This window comes from Chlamydotis macqueenii, chromosome W, assembly GCF_036417535.1.
Source record: "Chlamydotis macqueenii isolate bChlMac1 chromosome W, bChlMac1.mat, whole genome shotgun sequence".
In the NCBI taxonomy this organism is placed as follows: Eukaryota; Metazoa; Chordata; class Aves; order Otidiformes; family Otididae; genus Chlamydotis; species Chlamydotis macqueenii.
The window spans coordinates 14,916,468-14,942,970 of NC_141592.1; the positions used below are offsets into that span (position 1 = coordinate 14,916,468).

Below are 26,503 nucleotides of genomic sequence, written 5' to 3' on the forward strand. Positions count from 1 at the left end.
AGCCGTTCCTCTCACAAGAAAAGTTCTTCACAACAGGCTGGCAGACGCCTCTCGGAATCTCTTCACATCATCCAGCTCATCTCCTCTCCACTTCTTGCAGCCGGGCCGGGCCCAGTCGGGCCCAGTCAGCCGCCTGGCTAGAGGCCAGAGGGTGAGGCCTGCAAGGCCCATGAGGCCTGCGCCTCCCCCTCTGCGCCTCTGCCCCTGCTCGGCTTCTTCACATCTTCTCTTCTCTCTTTTTTTTTTTTTTTCTGTTTTCCCCTTCTTAAATACGTTATCACAGAGGCGTTATCAGGGAACATTCTGCTACCAGTCGGCTTGGCCTTGGCCAGCAGCGGGTCTGCCCTAGGCCCGGCCGAGTCCACTGAACAAAGGGGAGCAACTTCTAGCAGTTTCCTACAGAAGCTACCACCTTAGGCCCCCCCTCACTAAACAAAACCACAACACTAGAGTACTAGCAAGATTAATGGAAGAGAGTTCTCAATGTATGATATTTCATAGGGACAGGGGCGCCTTGGTTCTTAGTCAGAGTAAGAACCTTGTAGTAGTCTTTGATGTCCATCTTAACAAAACAGTGTACTTGATTGTATTCTTTTGGTGCTGTATTCTGCCACACGATAGTAAAAACTTTAAGTGTACTTGGGGCTTTCAGTTAAGCTTCAAATGGACTCCAGGTCACTCAGAACAAGGAGTATTAATTTATAGCAACTGGAGTTATTCAATGTGGTTAGTACATCTAGTTTATGATCTGTGGTCCTTTCCCACTATTGTGGATTCTAAAGTGACAGGTTTTTTTATGTTTTTCTCAATTATAACGACAGCTTGAACAGTGAACTGATCTCTGTTTAAAATAACCCTGGGGAAAAAAAGGGAGAGGGATATTTTAATTTGGGAGGATTTCACTGATGTAGTGTCTCATAACCACATCAGTGGTGCTGAGAAAATGATCTGTAGAGATATGGTCAGATAACATCTGGCTTCATTATTAGTGAAATGAATAATAATCAAAACTGTCCTATTCCTTATGCTGTTTGAGGAGACATGAAAGAACAGTTAGGGTATCAGCATGGACCCTGAAGAGCCGAAAGAATCAGAATTTGAGTGTGGGGGATACAGGACAGTGCATCTGGAATCACTCATTTCTCAAAGGAAAAGTAACCATTTATTTTCCTGTTCTCTATGTTTAAATTTGTTTGGCATGTTTAATAAGTTTCTGTATTTCTAAATGTATATTTAACAAATATTTATTTTCTAGAATATTATGTTGTTTCTATTAAAACAGACTTTCAAAGAACTCATGGAATTTGCAAATCTCAGTATTAAAACAATTTGGAAAGAAAACTAACATTTTTCAGAGACCTGAAACAGGAACATTTCCACCCAGGAATCTAATACATTGGCACAATACATGCTGCTTGTGGGAGAGAGTGTTTGGACGAGGACCAAGTCATTTTTTAACAGTATGTGAATTTGGCAAATTCACTAGATATTTAGTTTGGCCAAAATGATCTTCTGAATGGAAAAAAAAAATGGATTCATTTACCAGAATAAATAATGAAATTGTCTGTATATTTCTCTTTTGCTCATCTCTCCTCTAGTTCCAAAGTGTTTAAAGGGGGGAAGAGGGTGTATGTGTTTAGGTTACCAGATTAGAATAGAATTCCTATTAAATGTACTCTGCTTTCTCTCTGGCTAATTCCAGATGTATTTGGTTTTACTCAGTTACTGAAGCATGTACCTAAAAAATTTTAATAGTATTTTCTGTAGAAACAGCTAACATATCCTCAAAATTTGCTGTCTCAAAGAAATGCAGCCAATTCTGTTTCATTTTCCTATTTTATGTATTGCTTGATTGAAACAGAATTGTACCTGTTTTGCCTCTGGCATTGACCAAAAGCTACTGTTTAAAATATTGGTAGCTTTGAGAGTAATGTTCAGGAATTGTTACCTTTTCAAGGTTTTGTCATTTTATGGCCTACCAATGGAAGTGAAATTATTAATTATAATTGTAATTACATAATGTAAGTAGAGTAGCATATATTTTGTTACCCTTCTTACTGGGAATAATATTGACATATTTATAAAAAAAAATAATTCCAGAAGAAGAAACCACTTTTCTGTGATCCTGCATTTGTTCAGCTTTACTTATTGTTGGGAACTAAAAAAAAACCTCACAAAAAACAAACTGCCACCAACACCCTCCACACACATCGGACAAGTCTTTCAAAATACTCATCCTGTAGAAAAGTAGTTCAAATTGAAAACCTTTTTTTCCTCAGAAAAGCTTTATAATGTTCAAAAAAAAACTTACCTCATTTGCCTTGCTGCATTCTCAATGAACTTGACATTGTATGGCAGAGAACAGAATATTTAGATATTGTGAAAGTACTGATATAAACAATCTTGGGGTGTAAACAGATGGAATAATTTCCATCAAAATTTTTCTTTGATCAGTAACAGCTCTTCGACCTTAAACTCTCTCCTAACCTCAAAATCATGATCAGCAATGATCAGCAACAGATGAGAATAATCTGATTCATACCATTAGAAAAAGCATTTAAAAATAAAAATACTTTTTATAAGAATTTAATTAATTATACTTTTGCAAATTTAATTTTATAAACGGGACAGACCCAGTGCATGGACACACATGGAGGGGGGGGGAAAGGGAAGCTGTTGTTAGGAAAATCTCATTCCCTAACTATTGTATCAATTAGTCTTTACAGTATGAAATTGTATGAACTTTATTAAGGTTTACATTGTATACTGCATAGTCATGGTTAAGTTAGCATGACTAAAAGACCCCAGCTCATTAGGGGCTGTCATCCTCCTCCTTGCACCCTGGAGAATAAAGGATACCCATGGACTACCGAGATAATGCCAGCATCCTAGCCCCTCTAACACCTCTGTAAAACCCTCCCATTATCTGGCATCATAGATGCCAGGAGCAACAGCAGGAGATTTAAACGCCGAGGTAACAGCTCAGCGTGGTGCACAGGGATTTTCCGAACGGAGGAAGCTCAGGGGGAGCCAAGAGAACGGCCAGGAGCCCGCAGCTTGCCCGGGAGTGGCTGACAAGACCTGGATGGGTCCAGGAGCAACGGCGGCCAAGCCCTGCCCCCACGTATAAAAGAAGCCCTTAGGGAATACCAGTGACCAGGATGTGGTCCGGCAGTTTGTGTGGAAGGGTGCCTCTTTGAAGGAGGGGTATTCTACTGTCTGAGTGGGAGACTTGAAGTACACATAATCCACCAATCAGGCACTGTTCTGTGGCCATCTGCACAGGTCAAGGGCACTTGTCCTACTTGACCCTCAAGGCAGAATGGGCACTCATCTGAGCAAAGGCTGTAGCTCTGGCTGGGGCTTCTGCACCATCTACCCCAGCAGTTGCTGCTGTCTCCATGCAGACGGAGCAGCTGAAGGGAGAGGCTGCAGTGCAGACCTCAGACTGCAGGCAGTGCCTGGACCTTTCTCCTGGGGCAGGGACAGGTGGCAGCCCTGCCTGCAAAAAGTGTGCCCAGGTGGAGGACCTCCTGCAGCAGGTAGCTGAGCTGCAGAAGGTGGTGAGAAGGCCGCATAGCATCAAGGAGGCTGAGAAGCAGTTAGATAGCTGGTTCCAAGCACAGTCTGCAGCGGATCCACAGCCAAACAGCAAAAAACTCCCCCACCAACACACACAGAAGGGAGGTGGGGGGCAATGATGCAGAAGAATGGAAGCTTACAATGGCAAGGGCCAACAGGAGGAAGATACTTCCCCCGAAGCCTGAGGTGCCCTTGCAGAACTGCTTCACTGCTCTGCACACTGAGGAGGAAAGACCCAGCACATCAGGAGAGAAACTTGAGCTGAGTAAGGCAGCCCGACCTGCTCCCCATATAACAACCAGCACAACTAAGATTAACTAAGGGTAATAGTAGTGGGTGACTCTCTTCTGAGAGGTATGGAGGCACTCATTTGCTGACCTGACACACTCTCTAGAGAGGTGTGCTGCATACCGAGGGCTTGTATCAGGGATGTCACTGAGAGACTACCAAAGCTCATACAGTCCACTGATTATTATCCACTGCTGCTGTTTCACATGGCACTAATGATACAGCCAGGAACAGCCTGAACACTATCAAGAAGGATTATAGACCCTGTGAGCGGTGGTAAAAGATTCTGGAGTGCAGGTAGTTTTTTCATCCGTCCTCCCGATCAAAGGGAAGGGGTTTGAAAGGGCCAGTCGAATCCGGCGAACCAACAAATGGCTACAGGACTGGTGCTACAGCCAGGGGTTTGGCTACTTAGACCATGGGACTCACTTTGAGAAACCTGGCCTACAGGGGGCTGATGGACTCCATCTGTTAGAGAAGGAGAAGAGCATCTCCCGTCATAGGCTTGACAAGCTGGTGAAAGGGGGCTTTAAACTAATGTTGCTGGGGAGGGGAGCCTCAGACCATCCCACTCCTACCAGTTTGATGCCAGTGCCAGCAACACATGCCCAGAGCCTGGAGAAGGTTGACAGGTCCGAAGGAGAGCACCTGAACAGCAGCTCAAAGGAATTCCAGCTACTCCAGACAGCAAGTCGGCTTCATCGGGGGCCCAGCTTAAGTGCCTTTCTGCTAATGCACATAGCATGGGAAACAAACAGGAAGAGTTAGAGATGTGTGCACGCCTGCAGGGCTATGATCTTACTGGCATCACAGAGATGTGGTGGGATGACTCCTATGACTGGAGAGTTGGAATGGAGGGATCTAGGCTCTTTAGGGAAGGACAGGCAGGGGAGACAAGGAAGGGGTGTTGCCCTCTATGTCAGCAACCAGCTGGAGTGCATGGATCTCCACCTGGAGGAGGAGCTGACAGAGAGCTTATGGGTCAGGATTAAAGGGAGGGCAGGGACAGGTGACATTACAATGGGGATCTGCTACAGGCCACATGACCAGCAAGACAGAGCAAATGAGGCCCTCTACAGACAGATAGGAGCAGCCTCACAGTCACAGGAGCAGGTCCTCATGGGGGATTTCAACCACCCCGATATCTGTTGGAAGGACAACACAGCAGGGCACAGGCAATCCAGGAGGTTCCTGGAATGTATGGATGACAACGTCCTCCTGCAAGTGATAGAGGAGCCAACAGGGAGAGATGCTATGCTGGACCTTGTTCTCCCAACAGGGAGGGGCTGATGGGGACTGTGGAGCTCAAGGGCAGCCTTGGGTGCAGTGACCATGAGGTGGTGGAGTTCAAGATCCTTAGGGCAGCGAGGAAGGAGTGCAGCAAGCTCTCTACCCTGGACTTCAGGAGAGCAGACCTTGACCTCTTCAGGGATCTGATTCTCAGAGTACCATGAGATAAAGCTCTGGAGAAAAGAGAGGCCCATGAAAGCTGGTTAATATTCAAGGATCACCTCCTCCAATCTCAGGAGCAGTGCATCCCAACAAAGAAGAATTCAGGCTAAAACACCAGGAGGCCTGCATGGATGAACAAGGAGCTCCTGGATCAAATGAAAAAAAAAGAAGGAAGCCCACAAAGTGTGCAAGCAAGGACAGGTAGCCTGGGAAGAATACAGAGAAATTGTCTGAGCAGACAGGGATCAGGTAAGGAAGGCTAAAGCCCTGACAGAATTAAATCTGGCCAGGGACATCAAGGACAACAAGAAAAGCTTCTTTAGGTACGCTGGGGATAAAAGGAAGACCAGGGAGAATGTGGACCCTCTCTGGAAGGAATCATAGAATCATAGAATCATAGAATGGTTAGAGTTGGAAGGGACCTTCAAAGGTCATCTAGTCCAACCCCCCTGCAAGGAGCAGGGACATCCCCAACTAGATCAGGTTGCTCAGAGCCTCATCCAGCCTGGCCTTGAACGTTTCCAGGGATGGGGCATCCACCACCTCTCTGGGCAACCTGTTCCAGTGTTCTATAACTCGCATCGTAAAATTGTTTTTTCCTAATATCCAATCTAAATCTACCCCCCTCTATTTTAAAACCATTACCCCTTGTCCTATCGCAACAGGCCCTACTGAACAGCCTTTCCCCATCTTTCCTGTAGGCCCCCATGAGGTACTGGAAGACCGCTATCAGGTCTCCCCGGAGCCTCCTCTTCTCCAGGCTGAACAGCCCCAACTCTCTCAGCCTGTCCTCATAGGAGAGGTGCTCCAGCCCTCTGGTCATCTTCATGGCCCTCCTCTGGACCTTCTCCAACTGGTCCATGTCCTTCTTATGTTGGGGGCTCCAGAGCTGGACACAGTACTCCAGGTGGGGTCTTACCAGGGCAGAGTAGAGGGGGAGAATCATCTCCCTCGACCTGCTGGCCACGCTCCTCTTGATGCAGCCCAGGAAGCGGTTGGCCTTCTGGGCCGCAAGGGCGCATTGCCTGCTCATGTTAAGCTTCTCATCCACCAGCACTCCCAAGTCCTTCTCCTCAGGGCTGCTCTCAATCCATTCCCCGCCCAGCCTGTATTTGTGCCTGGGATTGCCATGACCCAGGTGCAGGACCTTGCACTTGGCCTGGTTGAACTTCATGAGGTTGGCACGGGCCCACCTCTCCAGCCTGTCAAGGTCTCTCTGGATGGCATCCCTCCCTTCCAGCGTGTCGACGGCACCACACAACTTGGTGTCGTCGGCGAATTTGCTGAGGGTGCACTCTGTCCCACTGTCCATGTCGCCGACAAAGATGTTGAACAGGGCCGGGCCCAACACGGACCCCTGAGGAACACCACTCGTGACCGATCTCCACATGGACATTGAGCCGTTGACCACCACTCTCTGAGTGCGGCCATCCAGCCAACTCCTTATCCACCGAGTGGTCCGTCCATCAAAGCCATGTCTCTCTAGTTTAGAGAGAAGGATGTCGTGCGGGGCAGTGTCAAAAGCTTTGCACAAGTCCAGGTAGATGATGTCAGTTGCTCATCCCTTGTCCACCGATGCCGTCACCCCGTCATAGAAGGCCACCAAATTGGTCAGGCACGATCTGCCCTTGGTGAAGCCATGTTGGCTGTCACCAACAACCTCCTTGCCCTCCATGTGCCTTAGCATGGTTTCCAGGAGAATCTGCTCCATGACCTTGCCAGGCACAGAGGTGAGGCTGACCGGCCTGTAGTTACCTGGGTCTTCCTTGTTCCCCTTTTTAAAAGTTGGGGTTATGTTCCCTCTCTTCCAGTCATTGGGGACCTCACCAGACCGCCACGACTTCTCAAATACAATAGCCAGTGGCTTGGCAACTTCATCCGCCAGTTCCCTCAGGACCCGCGGATGGATCTCATCAGGTCCCATGGACTTGTGCACCTTTAGGTTCCTCAGATGATCCTGAACCTGCTCTTCGAGTACAATGGGCGGTTCTTCATCCTCGCAGTCCCTGCTCGCACCTTCTACAGCTTGGGTGGTGGGAAACAGGAGAAACCTGGTTACCTGGCACATGGAGAAGGCTGAAGTACTCAATGGCTTTTTTGCCTTGATCTTCATCGATAATGACTCTTGTCACACCACCCAAGTTGTAGAAGGCAAAAGCAGTGACTGGGAGAATGAAGAACTGCCCATTGCAGCAGAAGAGCAGGTTTGAGACCACCAGAGGAACCTGAAGGTGCACAAGTCCACGGGACCTGATGAGATGTATCCGTGGATCCTGAGGGGGCTGACAGATGAAGTTGCCAAGCTGCTGTCCATCATTTTTGAGAAGTCATGGCAGTCTGATGAGGTTCCCACTGGCTGGAAAAGGGGTAACATAACCCCCATTTTTAAAAAGAGGAACAAGGAAGACCCAGGGACCTACAGGCCGATCAGCCTCTCCTCTGTGCCTGGCAAGGTCATGGAGCAATTTCTCCTGGAAACCATGCTAAGGCACATGGAAAATAAGGAGGTGATTGGTGCCAGCCAACATGGCATCACTAAGGGCAAATTGTGCCTGACCAATTTGGTGGCCTTCTATGATGCGGTCACAGCATTGGTGGACAAGGGACGAGCAACTGATGTCATCTACCTGGACTTGTGCAAAGCATTTAACACAGTCTCGCGCAACATCCTTCTCTCTGAACTGGAGAGACATGGGTTTGACGGGTGGCATTCAGTGGATAATGAGTTGGCTGGATGGCCGCACTCAGAGAGTAGTGGTCAACGGCTCAATGTCCAAGTGAAGACCGGTGACGAGTGGTGTTCCTCAGGGGTCCGTGTTGGGCCCGGCCCTGTTCAACATCTTTGTCGGCGACATGGACAGTGGGATAGAGTACACCCTCAGCAAGTTCGTCGATGACACCTAGCTGTGTGGTGCTGTCGACACCCTGGAGGGGAGGGATGCCATCCAGAGGGACCTGGACAGGCTGGAGAGGTGGGCCCATGCGAACCTCATGAAGTTCAAGAAGGCCAAGTGCAAGGTCCTGCACCTGGGTCATGGCAATCCCAGGCACAGATACAGGCTGGGTGGAGAATGGATCGAGAGCAGCCTTGAGGAGAAGGGCTTGGGAGTGCTGGTGGACGAGAAGCTCAACATGAGCAGGCAATGCATGATTGCAGCCCAGAAATCCAACTGCATCCTGGGCTTCATCAAAAGAAGCGTGTCCAGCAGGTCAAGGGAGGTGATTCTGCCCCTCTACTCTGCCCTGGTGAGACCCCACCTGGAGTACTGTGTCCAGTTCTGGAGCCCCCAACATAAGAAGAACATGGACCTGTTGGAGGGAGTCCAGAGGAGAGGCATGAAGATGATCAGAGGGCTGGAGCACCTCTCCTATGAGGACAGGCTGAGTGAGTTGGGGCTGTTTAGCCTGGAGAAGAGGAGGCTCCAGGGAGACCTTATAGCAGTCTTCCAGTACCTCAAGGGGGCCCACAGGAAAGACAGGGAGAAACTGTTCAGCAGGGCCCGTTGCAATAGGACAAGGGGTAATGGTTTTAAAATAGAGGGGGGTAGATTTAGATTGGATATTAGGAAAAAATATTTTACAGTGATGATGGTGGAACACTGGACCAGGTGTGCCCAGAGAGGTGGTGGATGCCCCATCCCTGGAAACGTTCAAGGCCAGGTTGGATGGGGCTCTGAGCAACCTGATCTAGATGGAGATGTCCCTGCCCCTTGCAGGGGAGTTGGACTAGATGACATTTAAAGGTCCCTTCCTAACTATGCTATGATTCTATGATTAGAATTAGAGTGCACTCAAAGGATTTTTTTTTTGCTATTTGTGTCTGGTTTTTTTTTTCTGTTAATAGTGATTTTGAAGCCTAGATTTTAATATGATAGCCTTTCTCATAAGCCTGTGGTAGAATATTGATTATTGATTCCAGAATTCGACCATAGCAACAGTCCAAACTATAGCAGTAGCAGCAAATAAGCCCTGCTGACGCGGAAGTCACGGACACTGCTGACGAGCAATATGATCAAGCAAATGCCAATTTATTGTTGATACATCCCGGTTAATATAGCCCTTCTAATTCCGTATCATGCGCAAGCTCTCTACTAATTGGTTAACTATATCATGCACGCGCTCCTAGCTAAAATATGATTCGTTAAGTCTCTATGTTCACGCGCACGGCTCTCTCCACCTGCACCCTGTATCATGTTCAGCCCCCCCCCCCCGTCACGTATGCCAGCTGTTTTCCTTCTTCTCAAGGTTGCTTCGTTTACTTTCTCACAGGAAGCTTCATTACTTTCTCACAGGCGGCCTCATTATTTTCTCACAGGTGGCTTCAGTACTTTCTTACAGGCAGCTTCAGTACTTTCTCACAAGAGGCTTCAGTGATGTCCTTGAGGCCTGCTGCTCACAAACGTAACAATTCCATTCGGTCTGGATTGTTCACTAACTGCCCCTGGTACTCCAGGTATCCAACAAAGCCCGACTGTTGGATATGCACTAAAAGCTCATCCTCTACCAGAAATCAACTCTTCTGGGTTTCTGTCCCATTGAATACTCAGCATTACAAGGATGGGCATATACGTTATGAATCTTCACTAAAGAAAGGGAGGATACTGCCCTTCCACCAAGAAGAGTTTGTCACTAGTTTAAAAGGAGACCCCTGGGTATATTTGGAGAGCAAACCTATTGACAAGCGTACTCACTTTGTAGGAGTTGGGAATTGGAAATGCCAGTACATCTTTAAAATTAATAGAATTAATGGAAATGAACAATTCAGATCTTGGGAGCACATAGATGAAAAGGGGACTCTTATGCCTGGAATGTTCCATAGATTTGTTCCTATGCTTAATGGCAATCGATATTCTTCCAAAACCTTATTATATACTACATCCACTGAGTGTGGAAGGGAGATTCTCCAAAAACCCTTACATAAAACCTATTCTAATAAGACATCATGCTGTAGATCTGTTCCTGGATGGAATTTATCAGGTCCTGCAGACTCTGAGACAATGTGGATATTCACAGATAGATTAACATGGTATTCTGTAGGAAGCCATAATCAAACTAAAGATAATTATAAAATTTTAATTTCCACTACAGGCCGATAGGAACCTGATTCCTCTGAGTCTTTTAATCCAGGTCCAATCTTTACTGATTTACCTGAACAACCAAACCTGGCATATGCTAACCCTTTTGCAGGAAATAGTTTACATGACTCAGATTTATTTGAAGATTATACTACCCTATTTATACAACTACCAGGGCAATATTGGGTATGTGAAGAAAAGGTATTCAAGTATTTACCCTCAACCTGAGCTAAAAGAGTATTCTAAGTGCATTAATACCATCCATACAGGTTAGAACCAGTATCTCTTCTGCCTCTGTAGCTCATAACTACTGATATATATGGGGAAAAAGTGTTACAACTCTCTGATAGAATGTGGCACTAAGTTCCACCTATTTTTAAGAGCTTTTTTCCCATGGTTTGGGATCATTGAACTAGAAAGAGCTATTGTAAACGTATCAGCAAAAGTAGAAAAAGCTCTTAATGTAACTGCAGATAGTATAGTATCCTTACAGGAAGAGATTAAATCATTATCTCAAGTGGTAATACAGAATTGATTAGCCTTGGAGTACCTATTAGCAGCACAGGACAGAGTATGGGCATTATTGAATAATAGCTACTGGTTTTATGTAAATCAAGACCAGAAAAAAAGAAACTGATATAAAAAAGATAAAGATTCATTTAAAAATATTACATGAAATAAGACAGGGATCTCCCTTACATCTGTTCAGGTGGTTAAACTCTTGGCTCCCAGACTTAGGTATAGGACTGTGAACTAAAAGGATATTAGTTGTTACATTCACTGTTTTATTTAGCTTTGTAATTATATATGTGTGTTTGTAGTGTTGTATTACCTTATGCACTTGACTTACTACTAAAATAAGGAATAGTATAGTGTGACTCTGACAGTCAAAAGAAAAGGAGGGACTGTTAGGAAAAATCTCATTCCCTAATGTCATAGTTCAGCCCCAATCAGGACCAGACTACGCAGTCTCTCTCTCACTCCCCCCACCCTCCGAGAGAATAGGGAGAGATAATATAAGAAAAAACAACTCAAGGTTTGAGATAAGGACAGGGAGAAATCCTTGAAGTTACCGTTACGGGCAAAACAGACTCGACTTGGGGAAAACTATTCATTTATTACTAAAACCAGCAGGATAATAAGGCAGAGAACAAGATAACCTCCCTCCACCCCTCTCTCTTCCCAAGCTTAACATTATCTCTACTACCCCCCCCCACCCCCGAGCGGCACAGAGGGGAGAGAGGGAATGGGGGTTGCGGTCAGTTCATCATATGTTGTTTTATGCCGCTGCTTCATCGTTGGGGGAAGAACTCCTCACATTCCTCCCCTGCTCTGTTGTGGGGTCCCACCCATACACCACAGTCTTTGGTGAAACTGCTCCGGTGTGGGTCATCTCTTTCACGGCGTGCAGTCCCTCCAGAACGGCTGTCCCAGCAGGCCCTCCACAGGCCACAGCCTCCTTCAGGCATCCACCTGCCCCGACATGGGGTCCTCCACAGGCTCCAAGTGGATCTCTGCTCCTCCATGGACCTCCATGGGCTGCAGGGGGACAACCTGCTCCACCATGGTCATCACCACAGGCTGCAGGGGAATCTTGGCCAGGAGCCGCATTACTCCTCCCCCTCCTTCTTCACTGACCTTGGCATCTGCAGCCATTCCTCACAAGAAAAATTCTTCACAACAGGCAGGCAGATGCCCCTCAGAATCTCTTCACATCATCCATCTCATCTCCTCTCCACTTCTTGCAGCCGGGCCAGGCCGAGTCAGGCCCAGTCGGCCACCCGGCAGGAGGCCAGAGGGTGAGGCCTGCAAGGCCCACAAGGCCTGCGCCTCCCCCTCTGTTCCTCTGCCCCCGCTCAGCTTCTTCACATCTTCTCTTCTCTTTTTTTTCTGTTTTCCCCTTCGTAAATACGTTATCGCAGAGGCGTTATCAGGGAACATTCTGCTACCAATCGTCTCGGCCTTGGTCAGCAGCGGGTCCGCCCTAGGCCTGGCCAAGTCCATTGGACAAAGGGGAAACCTCTAGTAGCTTCTTGCAGAAGCTGCCACTGTAGCCTCCCCTCACTAAACAAAACCACAACACCTAACTATTGTACCAATTAGTCTTTATAGTATGAAATTGTATGAACTTTCTTAATATATATATAGTTTACATTGTATACTGCACAGTCATGGTTAAGTCAGCATAACTAAAGGACCCCAGATCATTGCAAGGAGGACGACAGTGCCCATCTTGAAGAATAAATGATACCCCTGGACTACCGAGATAATGCCAGCATCCTAGCCCCTCTAACACCTCTCTGAACCTCATTATCTGGCATCATAGTTAAGTAACTGTAGCAAGACCGACTCCAGGGACATCTAGTTCAAGAGAGAAGCAGTTGGATGATGATGCCATAGAACTATAGTTGCTTTGAAAAACAGTAGTATATGTGTCTTAAGTAGTGATTGGTCAAATCATGTTGTATCTGAATGCTTGAAAGGTATAAGAACAGTGTGTAAAACTGCATTTGGGGTGCCCCAATTTGAATGGGACACCTCAGGAACATGAAAAAAATAATTGCTCTTGTAATTCTATACTTTTTGTCCTAGCCTCTCTCCTTAGTTGACACAGGCCAGTTGTGAAAATTTTGTGACACTGTGCAGAATGCCTGCATGTACAGAAATCGGGCAGATAGGGTATGTGTCAGAGGTTTGGGAAGTTGGGAAATAGAAGAGGGACTCTCTCGCAGACTTTCCCTGAGCATTTCATTCAGTCTGCCAAGCCACTGGCCATCATATTTGAGAAATTGTGGCGGTCTGGTGAAGTCCCCGATAACTGGGAGAAAGGGAACATAACCCTCATTTTTAAAAAGGGGAACAAGAAGGACCCAGGCAACTACAGGCCAGTCAGCCTCACCTCTGTGCCTGGCAAGGTCATGGAGCAGATTCTCCTGGAAACCATGCTAAGGCACATGGAGAGCAAGGAGGTGGTTGGTGACAGCCAAAATGGCTTCACCAAGGGCAGATCGTGCCTGACCAATTTGGTGGCCTTCTATGATGGGGTGACAGCATCAGTGGACAAGGGACAAGCAATGGATATCATCTACCTGGACTTGTGCAAGGCATTTGACACTGTCCCGCACGACATCCTTCTCTCTAAACTGGTGTTCTGGTTTTGTTAGTGAGGGGGGGCCTAAGGTGGTAGCTTCTGTAGGAAACTGCTAGAAGTCGCTCCCCTTTGTTCAGTGGACTCGGCCGGGCCTAGGTCGGACCCGCTGCTGGCCAAGGCCGAGCCAATTGGTAGGAGAATGTCCCGTGATAACGCCTCTGCGATAACGTATTTAAGTAGGGGAAAACAGGAAAAAGAGGAGAGAAGATGTGAAGAAGCTGAGTAGGGGCAGAGGCGCAGAGGGGGAGGCACAGGCCTCATGGGCCTTGCAGGCCTCACCCTCTGGCCTCTCGCCAGGCAGCCGACTGGGCCCGACTCGGTCCGGCCCAGCTGCAAGAAGTGGAAAGGAGATGAGAAGTGAATAAGATGTAAAAAAGATCCTGAGAGGCGTCTGCCAGCCTGTTGTGAGGAACAGCTGCAGACGCCAAGGTCAGTGAAGAAGGAGGGGGAGGAGTAATGCGGCTCCTGGCCAAGATTCCCCTGCAGCCTGTGGTGATGACCATGGTGGAGCAGGTTGTCCCCCTGCAGCCCATGGAGGTCCACGGAGGGGCAGAGATCCACTTGGAGCCCGTGAAGGACCCCACACTGGGGGAGGTGGATGCCTGAAGGCAGCTGTGGCCTGTGGAGGGCCCGCTGGGACAGCTGTTCTGGAGAGACTGCACCCGCGGAAGAGATGACCCACGCCGGAGCAGTTCCACAAAGGACTGTGGCCTGTGGGAGGGACTCCACAATGGAGCAGGGGAGGAATGTGAGGAGTTCTTCCCCCGACCATGAAGCAGCGGCGTAAAACAACGTATGATGAACTGACTGCAACCCCCATTCCCTCTTCCCCCCTGTGCCGCTCGGGGGGGGGGGGAAGGTAGTAGAGATAATGTTAAGCTCGGGAAGAGGGAGGGGTGGGGGGAGGTTATCTTGTTCTCTGTCTCATTATCCTGCTGTTTGTAGTAATAAATTAATAGTTTTCCCCAAGTCGAGTCTGTTTTGCCCGTGATGGTAACTTTAAGGATTTCTCCCTGTCCTTATCTCAAACCTCGAGCCGTTTTTCCTTATATTTTCTCTCCCTGTTTTCTCGGAAGGTGGGGGGAGTGAGAGAGAGACTGCGTAGTCTGGTCCGATCGGGGCTGAACTACGACAACTGGAGAGGTATGGGTTTGATGGACGGCCCACTCGGTGGATAAGGAGTTGGCTGGATGGCCGCACTCAGAGAGTGGTGGTCAATGGCTCAATATCCAAGCGGAGACCGGTGACAAGTGGCGTTCCTCAGGGGTCTGTGTTGGGCTCGGCCCCGTTCAACATCTTTGTTGGTGACACGGACAGTGGGATAGAGTGCACCCTCAGCAAATTCGCCAGTGACACCAAGCTGTGTGGTGCTTTTGACACGCTGGAAGGGAGGGATGCCATCCAGAGGGACCTTGACAGGCTGGAGAGGTGGGCCTGGAGAAGTTCAACCAGGCCAAGTGCAAGGTTCTGTACGTGGGTCGTGGCAATCCCAGGCACAAATACAGGCTGGGCGGGGAATGGATCGAGAGCAGCCCTGAGGAGAAGGACTTGGGAGTGCTGGTGGACGAGAAGCTCAACATGAGCTGGCAATGCGCCCTTGCAGCCCAGAAGGCCAACCGCATCCTGGGCTGCATCAAGAGGAGCGTGGCCAGCAGGTCGAGGGAGGTGATTCTCCCCCTCTACTCTGCCCTGGTGAGACCCCACCTGGAGTACTGTGTCCAGTTCTGGAGCCCCCAACACAAGAAGAACATGGACCAGTTGGAGAAGGTCCAGAGGAGGGCCACAAAGATGATCAGAGGGCTGGAACACCTCTCCTATGAGGACAGGCTGAGAGAGTTGGGGCTGTTCAGCCTCGAGAAGAGGAGGCTCCTGGGAGACCTTTTAGCAGTCTTCCAGTACCTCAAGGGGGCCTACAGGAAAGATGGGGAAAGGCTGTTCAGTAGGGCCTGTTGCGATAGGACAAGGGGTAATGGTTTTAAAATAGAGGGGGGTAGATTTAGATTGGAAATTAGGAAAAAAATTTTTATGATGCGAGTTATAGAACACTGGAAGAGGTTGCCCAGAGAGGTGGTGGATGCCCCATCCCTGGAAACGTTCAAGGCCAGGCTGGATGAGGCTCTGAGCAACCTGATCTAGTTGGGGATGTCCCTGCTTCTAGCAGGGGGGTTGGACTAGATGACCTTTGAAGGTCCCTTCCAACTCTAACCATTCTATGATTCTATGATTCTTTAATGTGTCCCAACAACAGGGTGACAGCCCTTGACTTGGGGAATTCCTGCCCAGACTCATCCTTGGGACTGAGGAATTCCAGTTATCCTGTAATTCTGCTACAGTTATCTGCAACAGTAGGGTAATTGGTTTTTGTTTCTTTTTGCTGATTTTTGATTGTAAACCTCTCTGGTATAATAGCTGTTCAAGTAAATTACTTAATGTGTGATCTTGACATTCTGTATTTTAAAAAGAAACGAACAAAACAAAACAACAACTCCACAGTTCTGTTTCAATGTAGCTGTTGAATCAAATGTCAGAAGTTCTGTTGCTCTGTTTTTAAAAACATTCAGCACTCTTAGGTTTGTGTAGTTTTTCTTAGATGTGTGTAGTTTTTCAGTCTTTTGCAGCTAAAGTGAGGGAGAACAGCCTGATAACTGAATTGTTAGTATAACACTATGATTTTCCTTAACGTCTTTCATAGGTAATGTAGCTGTCATTAAGAATGTGATTCAGTAGAATAGGCAATGCCAGTTACTTCTTTATACATCTGAATTTTTACAATAATTATTTTTTTTTCTTTTCCAAGATGTGTTGAATCCTGTCAGTATTATTCTCAGTTCTGTCCATGTGTTCTAGAAAAAAATTAGGGCTATTAGTTTAGCAGTAACTAATATAAACTAGATCCTGGAAATTTTAATTTTCCATTTGAACAATGTTCAGGTTACTTGCTTTGGGTAGGGAATATTAACCTGAAGTCATTAAAACTAATTTGAAATATTTTTAAAAGCAGGAACTAAGATACTTTAAATTATGCATTTAAAATTCTTTATCCTACATTAAATTCTTTCATGTGAAAGCTTGATTATCTTCTTTCCATATCATGATTGAGATGCAGTAAGAAAGTAGTCAAGGGGAATTTTTCTTTTTGTTGTATATTGGTTTTGTTCCTTAACAAAATATTTATAGCAATTATCCATGACTTGTTTGTGTGTTTTACAAAGTTTCATGTGGCTTTTGCTCAGAAAGACTACAGCCTGAGTTTAGAGAGAGAAGGATGTAGAAGTTAAGGGATGGGAAATAATACTGGTCAAACTTGTATGCAGCTTTCTGTCCTCTAGGTTACTGTTTCAGTTAAGTCTTAAGCATTATCAGTCCAGCTTTGTTTATGAATGCTATGCTTATTTAATTTTTTAAGTGCCTCTATCTTTATATTGGCTGTAAAATAATATGATTTTAGCATTTCCTTTTCTTTTAATGAGCAATATTAAAATTTCAGAAGGAAGAAGAGCGCTTGCAGAAAGCACTTGCAAGAAACTAATAAACTTATTTAAAGAAAAAAAAAGTGGCTTGTCTGTGTACCTCTACTAGCAGGATTTGGGCTGTAAAATTTTAAAATGTGTTTTTTAAAAGTGTAATAACAATAAACAATATGTAACTATTGATAAAATTTGCAGCTATATAAGTGTAGTTTATAAAGGATTGATAAAATTGTATGTAAAACTTCTAATATTTTTTCATAGTTTGTATATAAATGTCTTCAATTCCTTATATTGGTATTCTGATATCTTTATAATTCTGAATAGGTATCATAAGCATATGGTCTGCAATATGCTTATGATACCCATTTAGAATGTGTAAAGCAGCTGTAAATGTATCCTGTATATAATATATGATGGAAAAATACTCTTTGAAAGTGTTTTTAATAATAATGGTTTTGTGTGCTTTAACATTGTTTTGTCATGGATGACAGAGGGAGGAGGCACTACAAAAGGCAGAAAAGATAACTGAATTTAGTAATGGGATTCTGAGGTGTATATGCTTCTGCAATATCTAAGCCTTTTCTTAAATAGCAGTTATAGTTTGCTGCATTGTATAAAACATATTGTCATAAAGAAGCAGGATGCAAGTAAACATGTGACTAACAACTCCTTAGATGTCACAAAATGCCTCTCAGCTGTAGATTTCAAACTGATTTTATAAAGAACTATAAGTATTCTTTCTTTTACAGATGTGAATCTGATATACAAGAAGTTAAAGTGACTTGCTTAGCACAACATAGTTGGATAGTTTGATTAGCTAGGGCCAGGGAACAGAACCCACCTTCTCAACTTCTTGTTAGTGCCGTCTTCATCAAACATAATTTCTTATTTCACCTGTTATATAGGTATCAATGCTTATTGCTGTAGTTATATTTGATAATGAAGACTTACTAGTAAGACATTTCTGGCTTTTGTTTTTGATAGATCTCTGTTGCTTGCAGAGCTTGAGAAGGAAGAGAAAGAAAAGGACTGGTATTATGCTCAGCTTCAGGACCTTACTAAAAGGATTGATAGTATCCCCCTTACTGAAAATGTAAGTAACTACAACATGCTCATTTATGTATCTGGTGCTATGATCTCTGTTTAGATGCTGTGTATATTTTATGAATTTAGGGACATTCTCTACTATTGTTTCATTTAAAGCAATTTTTTTTGTTCACTATGCAAAGTTAATTCAGACTAAATAATGTATATTTTCCTTTGCAATTCCCTGGTTTTCAGACGTTATTTTACCTGTTAAAATTCGTACCCATCAGTATGAATGTCAGTGCTAGAGAGGAGCACTGAAAAGTTTTTATGACAAATGAGTTCTATGTCAGTAGTTTTCTTCTTTAACTGTATCCCCCTTTAACTGTTCTGTTATTTTATGGATTCTTTTAATTTTGAGAGCAATATTAGCCTAAGAGACCATTTACACAGGAGCTCTTAATTCAGAACAGTGAGTAAAGTGGTGCTATAGCCTATGCAGATATTAATGCCCCTGCAAACTTTTACCTTGGCATCTCCAAACTATAGTTAAGTTTGTTTTCTGGGATAATGAAGATCTCTGATATCCCAGATAACGCAGGTTTACCTGCTGTCAAACCTCAGCAGCTTGGATATATTTGCAGTGCATTCTTTAGTACATACAGTTATGGGAAGACTTGGTTGCCCGTCTTTACAGAGTCATATCTGTTCACAAATCTGTTTAGTTCTATTTATGCAGTACTGTCAGAACTAGTCAGCTTCCTGGAAGTAGAAATTGAATATGAAACACTAATGATAGGGATGAAACAGCTGGACTTCAGCAAATCTAACACTGAGTCACAGACAAGTTAATCAGAAAACCAGGGACAAGGAGAGAAAGAAGGAAAAAGGGCCTTGAGGAAATGGAATTGTGGTGGTTTAGCCCGGATCACCACACAGTTTCTCACTCACCCTCCCCCTACCCAGTGGGATAGGGGAGAGAAATTGGAAATTGGGAAAGGAAAACTCATGCATTGAGATAAAAACAGTTTACTAAAATACTAAAAACTACAAAAATAACAGAATATAAGAATATTAATATATACAAAATATACAAAATGAACAATGTACAATTTCTCACCATCCGATGTCCGAATGATCAACACAGCCCGTCCAGAGCAGTGATCACAGGAACAACACCGAGCAGCAAGCAAAGAGGGGGAGAGTGAGCCAGCAAGGTAGAGGAAACGATGCCAGCAAGCAAACGAGATGGAAAGAAGATGGATGCCAAAGATGCATGCCAGAATGGATGCCCTCTCCCATGGACAGTCTCCACTTATATACTGAGCATGACGTTTATGGCATGGAATACTCTCTTTGGCCAGTTTGGGTCAATTATTCTGTCTGTCTTTTGCCCAGCTTCCTGCATCTGCACATTAAGGAGACTTTAACGAGACTTGGAAAGCCAGACAATGTCCTTGGTCTCATTAACAACAACTCGTATCATCAGGGTGTTTTTATCAACATTTTCACATACGAAATCCAAAACACACTGACTACTGAGAGGAGAATTAACTCCATCCCTGCCGAAACCAGGACACTAATCCATTTCCCAAAGGCATTGTCAGTTGTATCTGTGTCACTCTAAATGTGTCAATGGTTTTAAGATTAAGTTTCCTCAACTTCATAGGTAATTAATTAACTTGGCTCTTTGTATTATTAGAATGTTTTACTTAACATACTAAATCTCATTTGTGGCAATTTATGTCCGTCGCTACTTATTCCATCCACAGTGTAAGGATAGATCCCATTCTTTTTTAACAGCGTTTTACATATTTATAGGCTGTTATATCTCTTGTTGATTTTCTGAATTGACCTTGGTGAAGTCTTCTGGGAGACCTGCTGTTGGTGACTTGTTTATCTGCAAAATGAATAGTTGTCAAAAAACAGGAAAGAGTTGATTTATAGCAATAATGAAAAAATACATCAGCCATCATTTAATTTTCTAAGAATAAATAAAACTTTTACACTTTATCATAGTTTCCTCAAAATTTCACATTTCTGCCTCTCAGTTCAGCTCAGCTCATGTTTTTGTCTCATGCTTTGAAATGCACAACCTTCTCATTTCTGTGCATCTGGTAGAACACAGCTGAGCACTAGGGTTGTGCTTCAGGCTTTACCTTTCTTTTCATATGTCTATAGCTGAAGGCTTCCTTCTGACCTTCTTTTAAGACTATTTTTTTTAACAAAAAGGGTAATGGGTTCTGCCTTCATAAGATCTCTGCATATTATTGGTGGAACACAGTGACTAATGTATCCTGGCTTGGAAATGTATCCTGGCTTTTTCCATACCAGGAGAACCTCTACAACAAAGAAGCAAAGGTAATTTGTCGTCTGTCAGTGAACATAAATAATGTGGTGCTATGGTAACACCAAAAGATCTGCCATGTCCCTGTAGAACATGGAATCATAGAATCATAGAATGGTTAGGGTTGGAAGGGACCTTCAAAGGTCATCTAGTCCAACCCCCCTGCAAGGGGCAGGGACATCCCCAACTAGATCAGGTTGCTCAGAGCCCCGTCCAGCCTGGCCTTGAATGTTTTCAAGGATGGGGCTTCCACCACCTTTCTGGGCAACCTGTTCCAGTGTTCTACATCCCTCAGCGTAAAAAAAATTTATTCCTAATATCTAATCTGAATCTACCTCCCTCTATTTTAAAACCATTACCGCTAGTCCTGTCAGAATAGGCCCTAATGAACAGCCTCTCCCCATCTTTCCTGTAGGCCCCCTTGAGGTACTGGAAGACTGCTATAAGGTCTCCCTGGAGCCTCCTCTTCTCCAGGCTGAACAGCCCCAACTCTCTCAGCCTGGCCTCATAGGAAAGGTGTTCCAGCCCTCTGATCATCTTTGTGGCCCTCCTCTGGACTCCCTCCAACTGGTCCATGTCCTTATGTTGGGGGCTCCAGAGCCGGACACAGTACTCCAGGTGGGGTCTCACCAGGGCAGAGTAGAGGGGGAGAATCACCTCCCTCGACCTGCTGGCCATGTTCCTCTTGATGCAGCCCAGGAAGCCGTTGGCCTTCTGGGCCGCAAGGGCGCATTGCCTGCTCATGTTGAGCTTCTCGTCCACCGACACTCCCAAGTCCTTCTCCTCAGGGCTGGTCTCGATCCATTCTCTGCCCAGCCTGTATTTGTGCCTGGGATTGCCATGACCCACGTACAGAACCTTGCACTTGGCCTGGTTGAACTTCATGAGGTTGGCACGGGCCCACCTCTCCAGCCTGTCAAGGTCCCTCTGGATGGCATCCCTCCCCTCCAGCATGTCTACGGCACCACACAGCTTGGTGTCATCGGCGAACTTGCTGAGGGTGCACTCTATTTCATTGTCCATGTTGCCGACAAAAATGTTGAACAGGGCCGGGCCCAACAAGGACCCCTGAGGGTCGCCACTCATCACTGATCTCCACTTGGACATTGAGCTGTTGACCACCACTCTCTGAGTGCGGCCATCCAGCCAATTCCCTATCCACCAAGTGGTCCATCCGTCAAACCCATGTCTCTCCAGTTTAGAGAGAAGGATGTCATGCGCGACAGTGTCAAATGCCTTGCACAAGTCCAGGTAGATGATATCTGCTGCTCGTCCCTTGTCCACCGATGCTGTCATCCCGTCATAGAAGGCCACCAAACTGGTCAGGCACGATCTACCCTTGGTGAAGCCATTTTGGCTGTCCCCAACCACCTCCTTGCTCTCCATGTGCCTTAGCATGGTTTCCAGGAGAATCTGCTCCATGACCTTGCCAGGCACAGAGGTGAGGCTGACCGGCCTATAGTTGCCCAGGTCTTCCTTGTTCCCATTTTTAAAAATGGGAGTTATGTTTCCCCTGTTTCAGTCACCGGGGACCTCACCAGACCACCACGACTTCTCAAATACAATGGCCAGTGGCTTGGCAACTTCATCCACCAGTTCCGTCAGGACCTGCGGATGCATCTCATCGGGTCCCATGGACTTGTGCACCTTCAGGTTCCTCTGATGGTCTCAAACCTGCTCTTCTGCTACAGTGGGCAGTTCTTCATTCTCCCAGTCCCTGTTTGTACCTTCCAAAACTTGGGTGGCGTGACAAGAGCCCTTATTGGTGAAGACCAAGGCAAAAAAGTCATTAAGCACCTCAGCCTCCTCCATGTCCCGGGTAACTAGGTCACCCGTTTCCTTCTGGAGGGGGCCTACATTCTCCCTGGACGTCCTTTTGTCCCTGACTTACCTATAGAAGCCTTTCTTGTTGCTTTTGACATCCCTGGCCAGATTCAATTCTGTCAGGGCTTTAGCCTGCCTCACCTGATCCCTGGCCACTTGCACAGCCTCTCTGTAGTCCTCCCAGGTTACCTGTCCCTGCTTCCACCCTCTGTAGGCTTCCTTCTTTACTTTCAGTTGGTCCAGGAGCTCTTTGCTCATCCACACGGGCCTCCTGGCCTTTTTGCCCGACTTGTTCTTCATCGGGATGTACCACTGCAAAGCTTGGAGGAGGTGCTCCTTGAATATGGACCAACTTTCCTGGGTCCCTGTTCCCTCCAGGGCCGCCTCCCTGGCTGGAAGGGACCTTCAAAGGTCATCTAGTCCAACTCCCCTGCAAGGGGCAGGGACATCTCCATCTAGATCAGGTTGCTCACAGCGTCATCCAGCCTGGCCTTGAACGTTTCCAGGGATGGGGCATCCACCACCTCTCTGGGCAACCTGTGCCAGTGTTCTACAGCTCGCATTGTAAAATATTTTTTCCTAATATCCAATCTAAATCTACCTCCCTCTATTTTAAAACCATTACTCCTTGTCCTATCGCAACAGGCCCTACTGAACAGCCTGTTCCTGCCCTTCTTTAATCCTGACCCATAAGCTCTCTGTCAGCTCCTCCTCCATCCCCAGGCAGAGCTGCATGCATTTCAGCTGGTTTCTGACATAGAGGGTGACACCCATAGCACTGTTTTAAGACTGATGGTGAAATATAGTAGTGTATTTGGCTTACGCTGCAAAGTTTTCAGGAGGGGTCACTGCAGGGGCGACTTCTGCGAGAAGACACTAGAAGCTGCCCCCACGTCAGAAAGAGTCAGTTCCAGCTGACTGCAGAACAGATCCGCCGCTGGCCAAAGCTGAACTGCTCAGCAAAGCTGGTGGTGCCTCTGTGATAACATATTTAAGAAAGGGTAAAAACTGCTGTGCAACAGCAGCTAGGAAAGAGAGGAGAGAGAATATGTGAGAGAAACAACTATGCAGACATCAAGGTCAGTGAAGAAGGAGGGGGAAAAGGTGCTCCAGGTGCTGGAGCAGAGATTCCCCTGCAGCCCGTGGAGAAGACCATGGTGAGGCAGGTTGTCTCTCTGCAGGAGGAGGTATTCTGGCAGGAACTGTGGTCCATGGAAAGGACCCGTGGTGGAGTAGTTCGTGAAGAACTGCAGCCCATGGGAAGGACCCACGTTGGAGAAGTTCATGAAGGACTGTCTCCTGTGGGTGGGACCTCATGCTGGAGCAGGGTAAGAGCATGAGGAGGAAGGAGTAGCAGAGACAAAGCGATATGAACTGACCCCATTCCCCATCCCCTTGTGCCTCTTGCAGGGAGGAGGTAGAGAAATCAGGAGTGAAGTTGAATCTGGGAAGAAGGGAGGGGTGGAGGGAAGATGTTTTTAGATTTGTTCTTCTTTTCTCACTATCCTATTCTGTTATTAATTGACAATACATTAAATTGATCATCCCCAAATTGAGTCTCTTTTGCCTGTGACAGTAATTGGTGATTAATCTCTCTGTCCTTATTTTGACCCATGAGCTTTTCATTGTATTTTCTTCTCCTGTCCTTTTGAGAAGGGGGAGTGATAGAGTGACTTGGTGGGCACCTGGCAACTAGTTAGGGTCAACCAACCACAAGTATTTAGGTGCTTTGTAAAACTTCTTCCTGAAAGATTTAAAATTTTATCACTTATTCTACTTGTGTATAATTGTTCCTAATATTGAATTTTGCTTTTCATACATTTATGCAGTCATTGGTTTTGGTTTGTGGTCTAATTAGTTCCTAGTATCTTTTTGCTGGAGAGCAGACTAGAGAAAAGTCTTCATAAAATTAAGTACAGCTGCCATATTTACTCATCACTTTTTTGAAAGAGCTCATGTTGTCCTCTTCAAGAAAGACAATTCTCACTGATATTTAAATGATGGATCTTCTAATCTTCCATGGCATTAATTTCATTTTACTTGCCACTGTCGTATAGCTATGTATTTGAAACCACTGACCTGACAAGAAATTAAATTTGTATTCATCTAGCAAGAGCAGTTAGAGTGAAAGGTAATCACGTGTATCAAAAGATGGTATAAACTAATTAACTTTTGAGCAAACATGTTTACTGGACCTGTTACTATTTTCCACATGCTTGAATAACTAACCTGTGTACATATGATGGAATGGTGGAATCTGCCTTGGTGGAAATATAAAAACTTGCCTTGACTCGGGCCTGGATAAACTAATCTAAGGCCCTACTTTCAACAGAAGGTGGGACCAGGTGATCTCCAGAAGTCCCTGTCAGCCTAGACTTTTCTATGTTTCTACAGTCTTTTAAAATAAAGCTTGAGGGAGTTGAACTTAAATCAACTTTCTTGCTAATTTTTAGTATTTTCCCTTAGTTGCAAAGACCTGTTTTTTTAAATAAACATTCAAATTATATACTGGCTTTGCTGATACCTTGAAAAATATATTGGTTGGAGTACCTTTCCTTAAGGGATGTTGTAGGTTATGAATTCAGCAGCTATGTTAAAAAAACCAAATTAGTTTAAAAATGTTAATGAATTATATTGTCTCAATGTTTATATATTGCTATTAGCTATTTGACAAGACTTGCAGGTAGCCTGTTGATTTAGCAATATTATATGTTCTTGTTTTTAACAATGTAGTAATATTTTAAGGGTCTATTTTCATGTTTTGATTATGAAGTTTGGTGTGGAAATGTAATTGCTTTACTTTTGTTCAGAGAAATACATAGTTTATATCAATGTTATTTAAAATGCCTTCTTTGTACTTCAATTTCAGTTCTCCTTGCAAACAGATATAACCAGAAGGCAGTTAGAGTATGAGGCAAGGCAAATCAGAGCTGCAATGGAAGAACAACTAGGTACTTGTCAGGACATGGAGAAGCGAGCACAGGTATAGTTTTTGTTTTATTAGTAGAAGGAATGGGAAAAGGCTTTCCTATGTTTTCATTAAATTATTGGTGGTTTATATCTTTAAACTGTGTGTAAGCCCAGTGAATGCTTTAGAACATTTATCTAGCCTTTTACATACAAAAATAAGAATCGAAACATAGAAAATACCTACTCAGCAAAAAGGACCTTTCTCTGCCTGTTTAAAAGAAAGCTTGTGAGTAGGTGGGAGTAGTAGACAATGTCTTGAAAGAAAAGTAATTTTTGATCATTTGATTGTAATTTATTTCAATTTTATCTTTGAACAAAAGTGTAATTGCATCTGCTTTCTTTTGTTTGTTGTGTTGTTGAAGTTTGTGCTTTTAAGTTTAGAATAAATTCCAGTTACTTTTGTTAAGTTTCCTTGACCAGAAAGCATGTATCAAGGAATAATCTTTGAAAATGAGATATATCTGCAAAATGTAATTTACATTCTTACTTGTAAATTTTTTATGTATAAAGTATATGTATAATTCTGTATGCTAATGTCGTAGTTTAGCCCCGCTCGGGACCAAGCTATGTACCCCTTCTACCCCTCGCCTCTGCGAATCACATATTTAAGAATTATCATTAAAATGCACACACATCAACAAAAAAAAGAATCCCCCACACCAAAATCAAAATAATGTCATCACAACACTGAACGAAAGTGGACAATTTACACATAATCAACACCTCGTCCCTTCACCACAATTGAACATAAATTCCCCATGATCACTTCACACTCTAGCCGAGTTCAGTTCGTGTTTTGTCCGTTACTGCTCCCAATTAATATCCTTATCCCAAATTCCTCGAGCCCCACGTTGGGCACCAAAATACTTGTTGTAGTTTAGCCCTGCTCAGGACCAAGATACTCAGTCTCTCACTCACTTTCCCCCTCACCAACTGAGGGAATAAGGGAGAGATAATATAACAAAAAAAGGCTCAAGGTTTGAGATAAGGACAGGGAGAGATCATTAAATTTACCATTACGGGCAAAACAGACTCAACTTGGGAAAAATTATTTATTTATTATTAAAACCAAATCAGGATAATGAGAAAGATAAAAAACTTCCCCTCACCCCTCCCTCTTCCTAGCCTTAACCTCATTTCAATTATCTCTACCACCTTCCCCCTCCTGAGCGGCATAGTGGGGGAAGAGGGAATGGGGGTTACAGTCAGTTCATCACATGTTGTTTTACGCCGCTGCTTTGTCCTCGGGGGAAGAACTCCTCACATTCCTCCCCTGCTCCAAGTGTGGGGTTCCTCCCACAGGCCACAGTCCTTCACG

The 26,503-nt window shown here is 45.1% G+C and overlaps 1 protein-coding gene across 1 annotated transcript in view; it reads left to right on the forward strand.

Moving 5' to 3' along the window:
- The window catches only part of LOC147596587 (adenomatous polyposis coli protein-like), a 139,920-nt gene that overhangs the window by 47,152 nt on the left and 66,265 nt on the right, over positions 1-26,503 (forward strand). The window contains exons 5-6 of the mRNA XM_086769680.1: positions 18,003-18,111; positions 25,085-25,198. Coding sequence (XP_086625806.1) covers positions 18,003-18,111; positions 25,085-25,198 — 223 coding nt within the window. The remainder of the gene's footprint in view (positions 1-18,002; positions 18,112-25,084; positions 25,199-26,503) is intronic.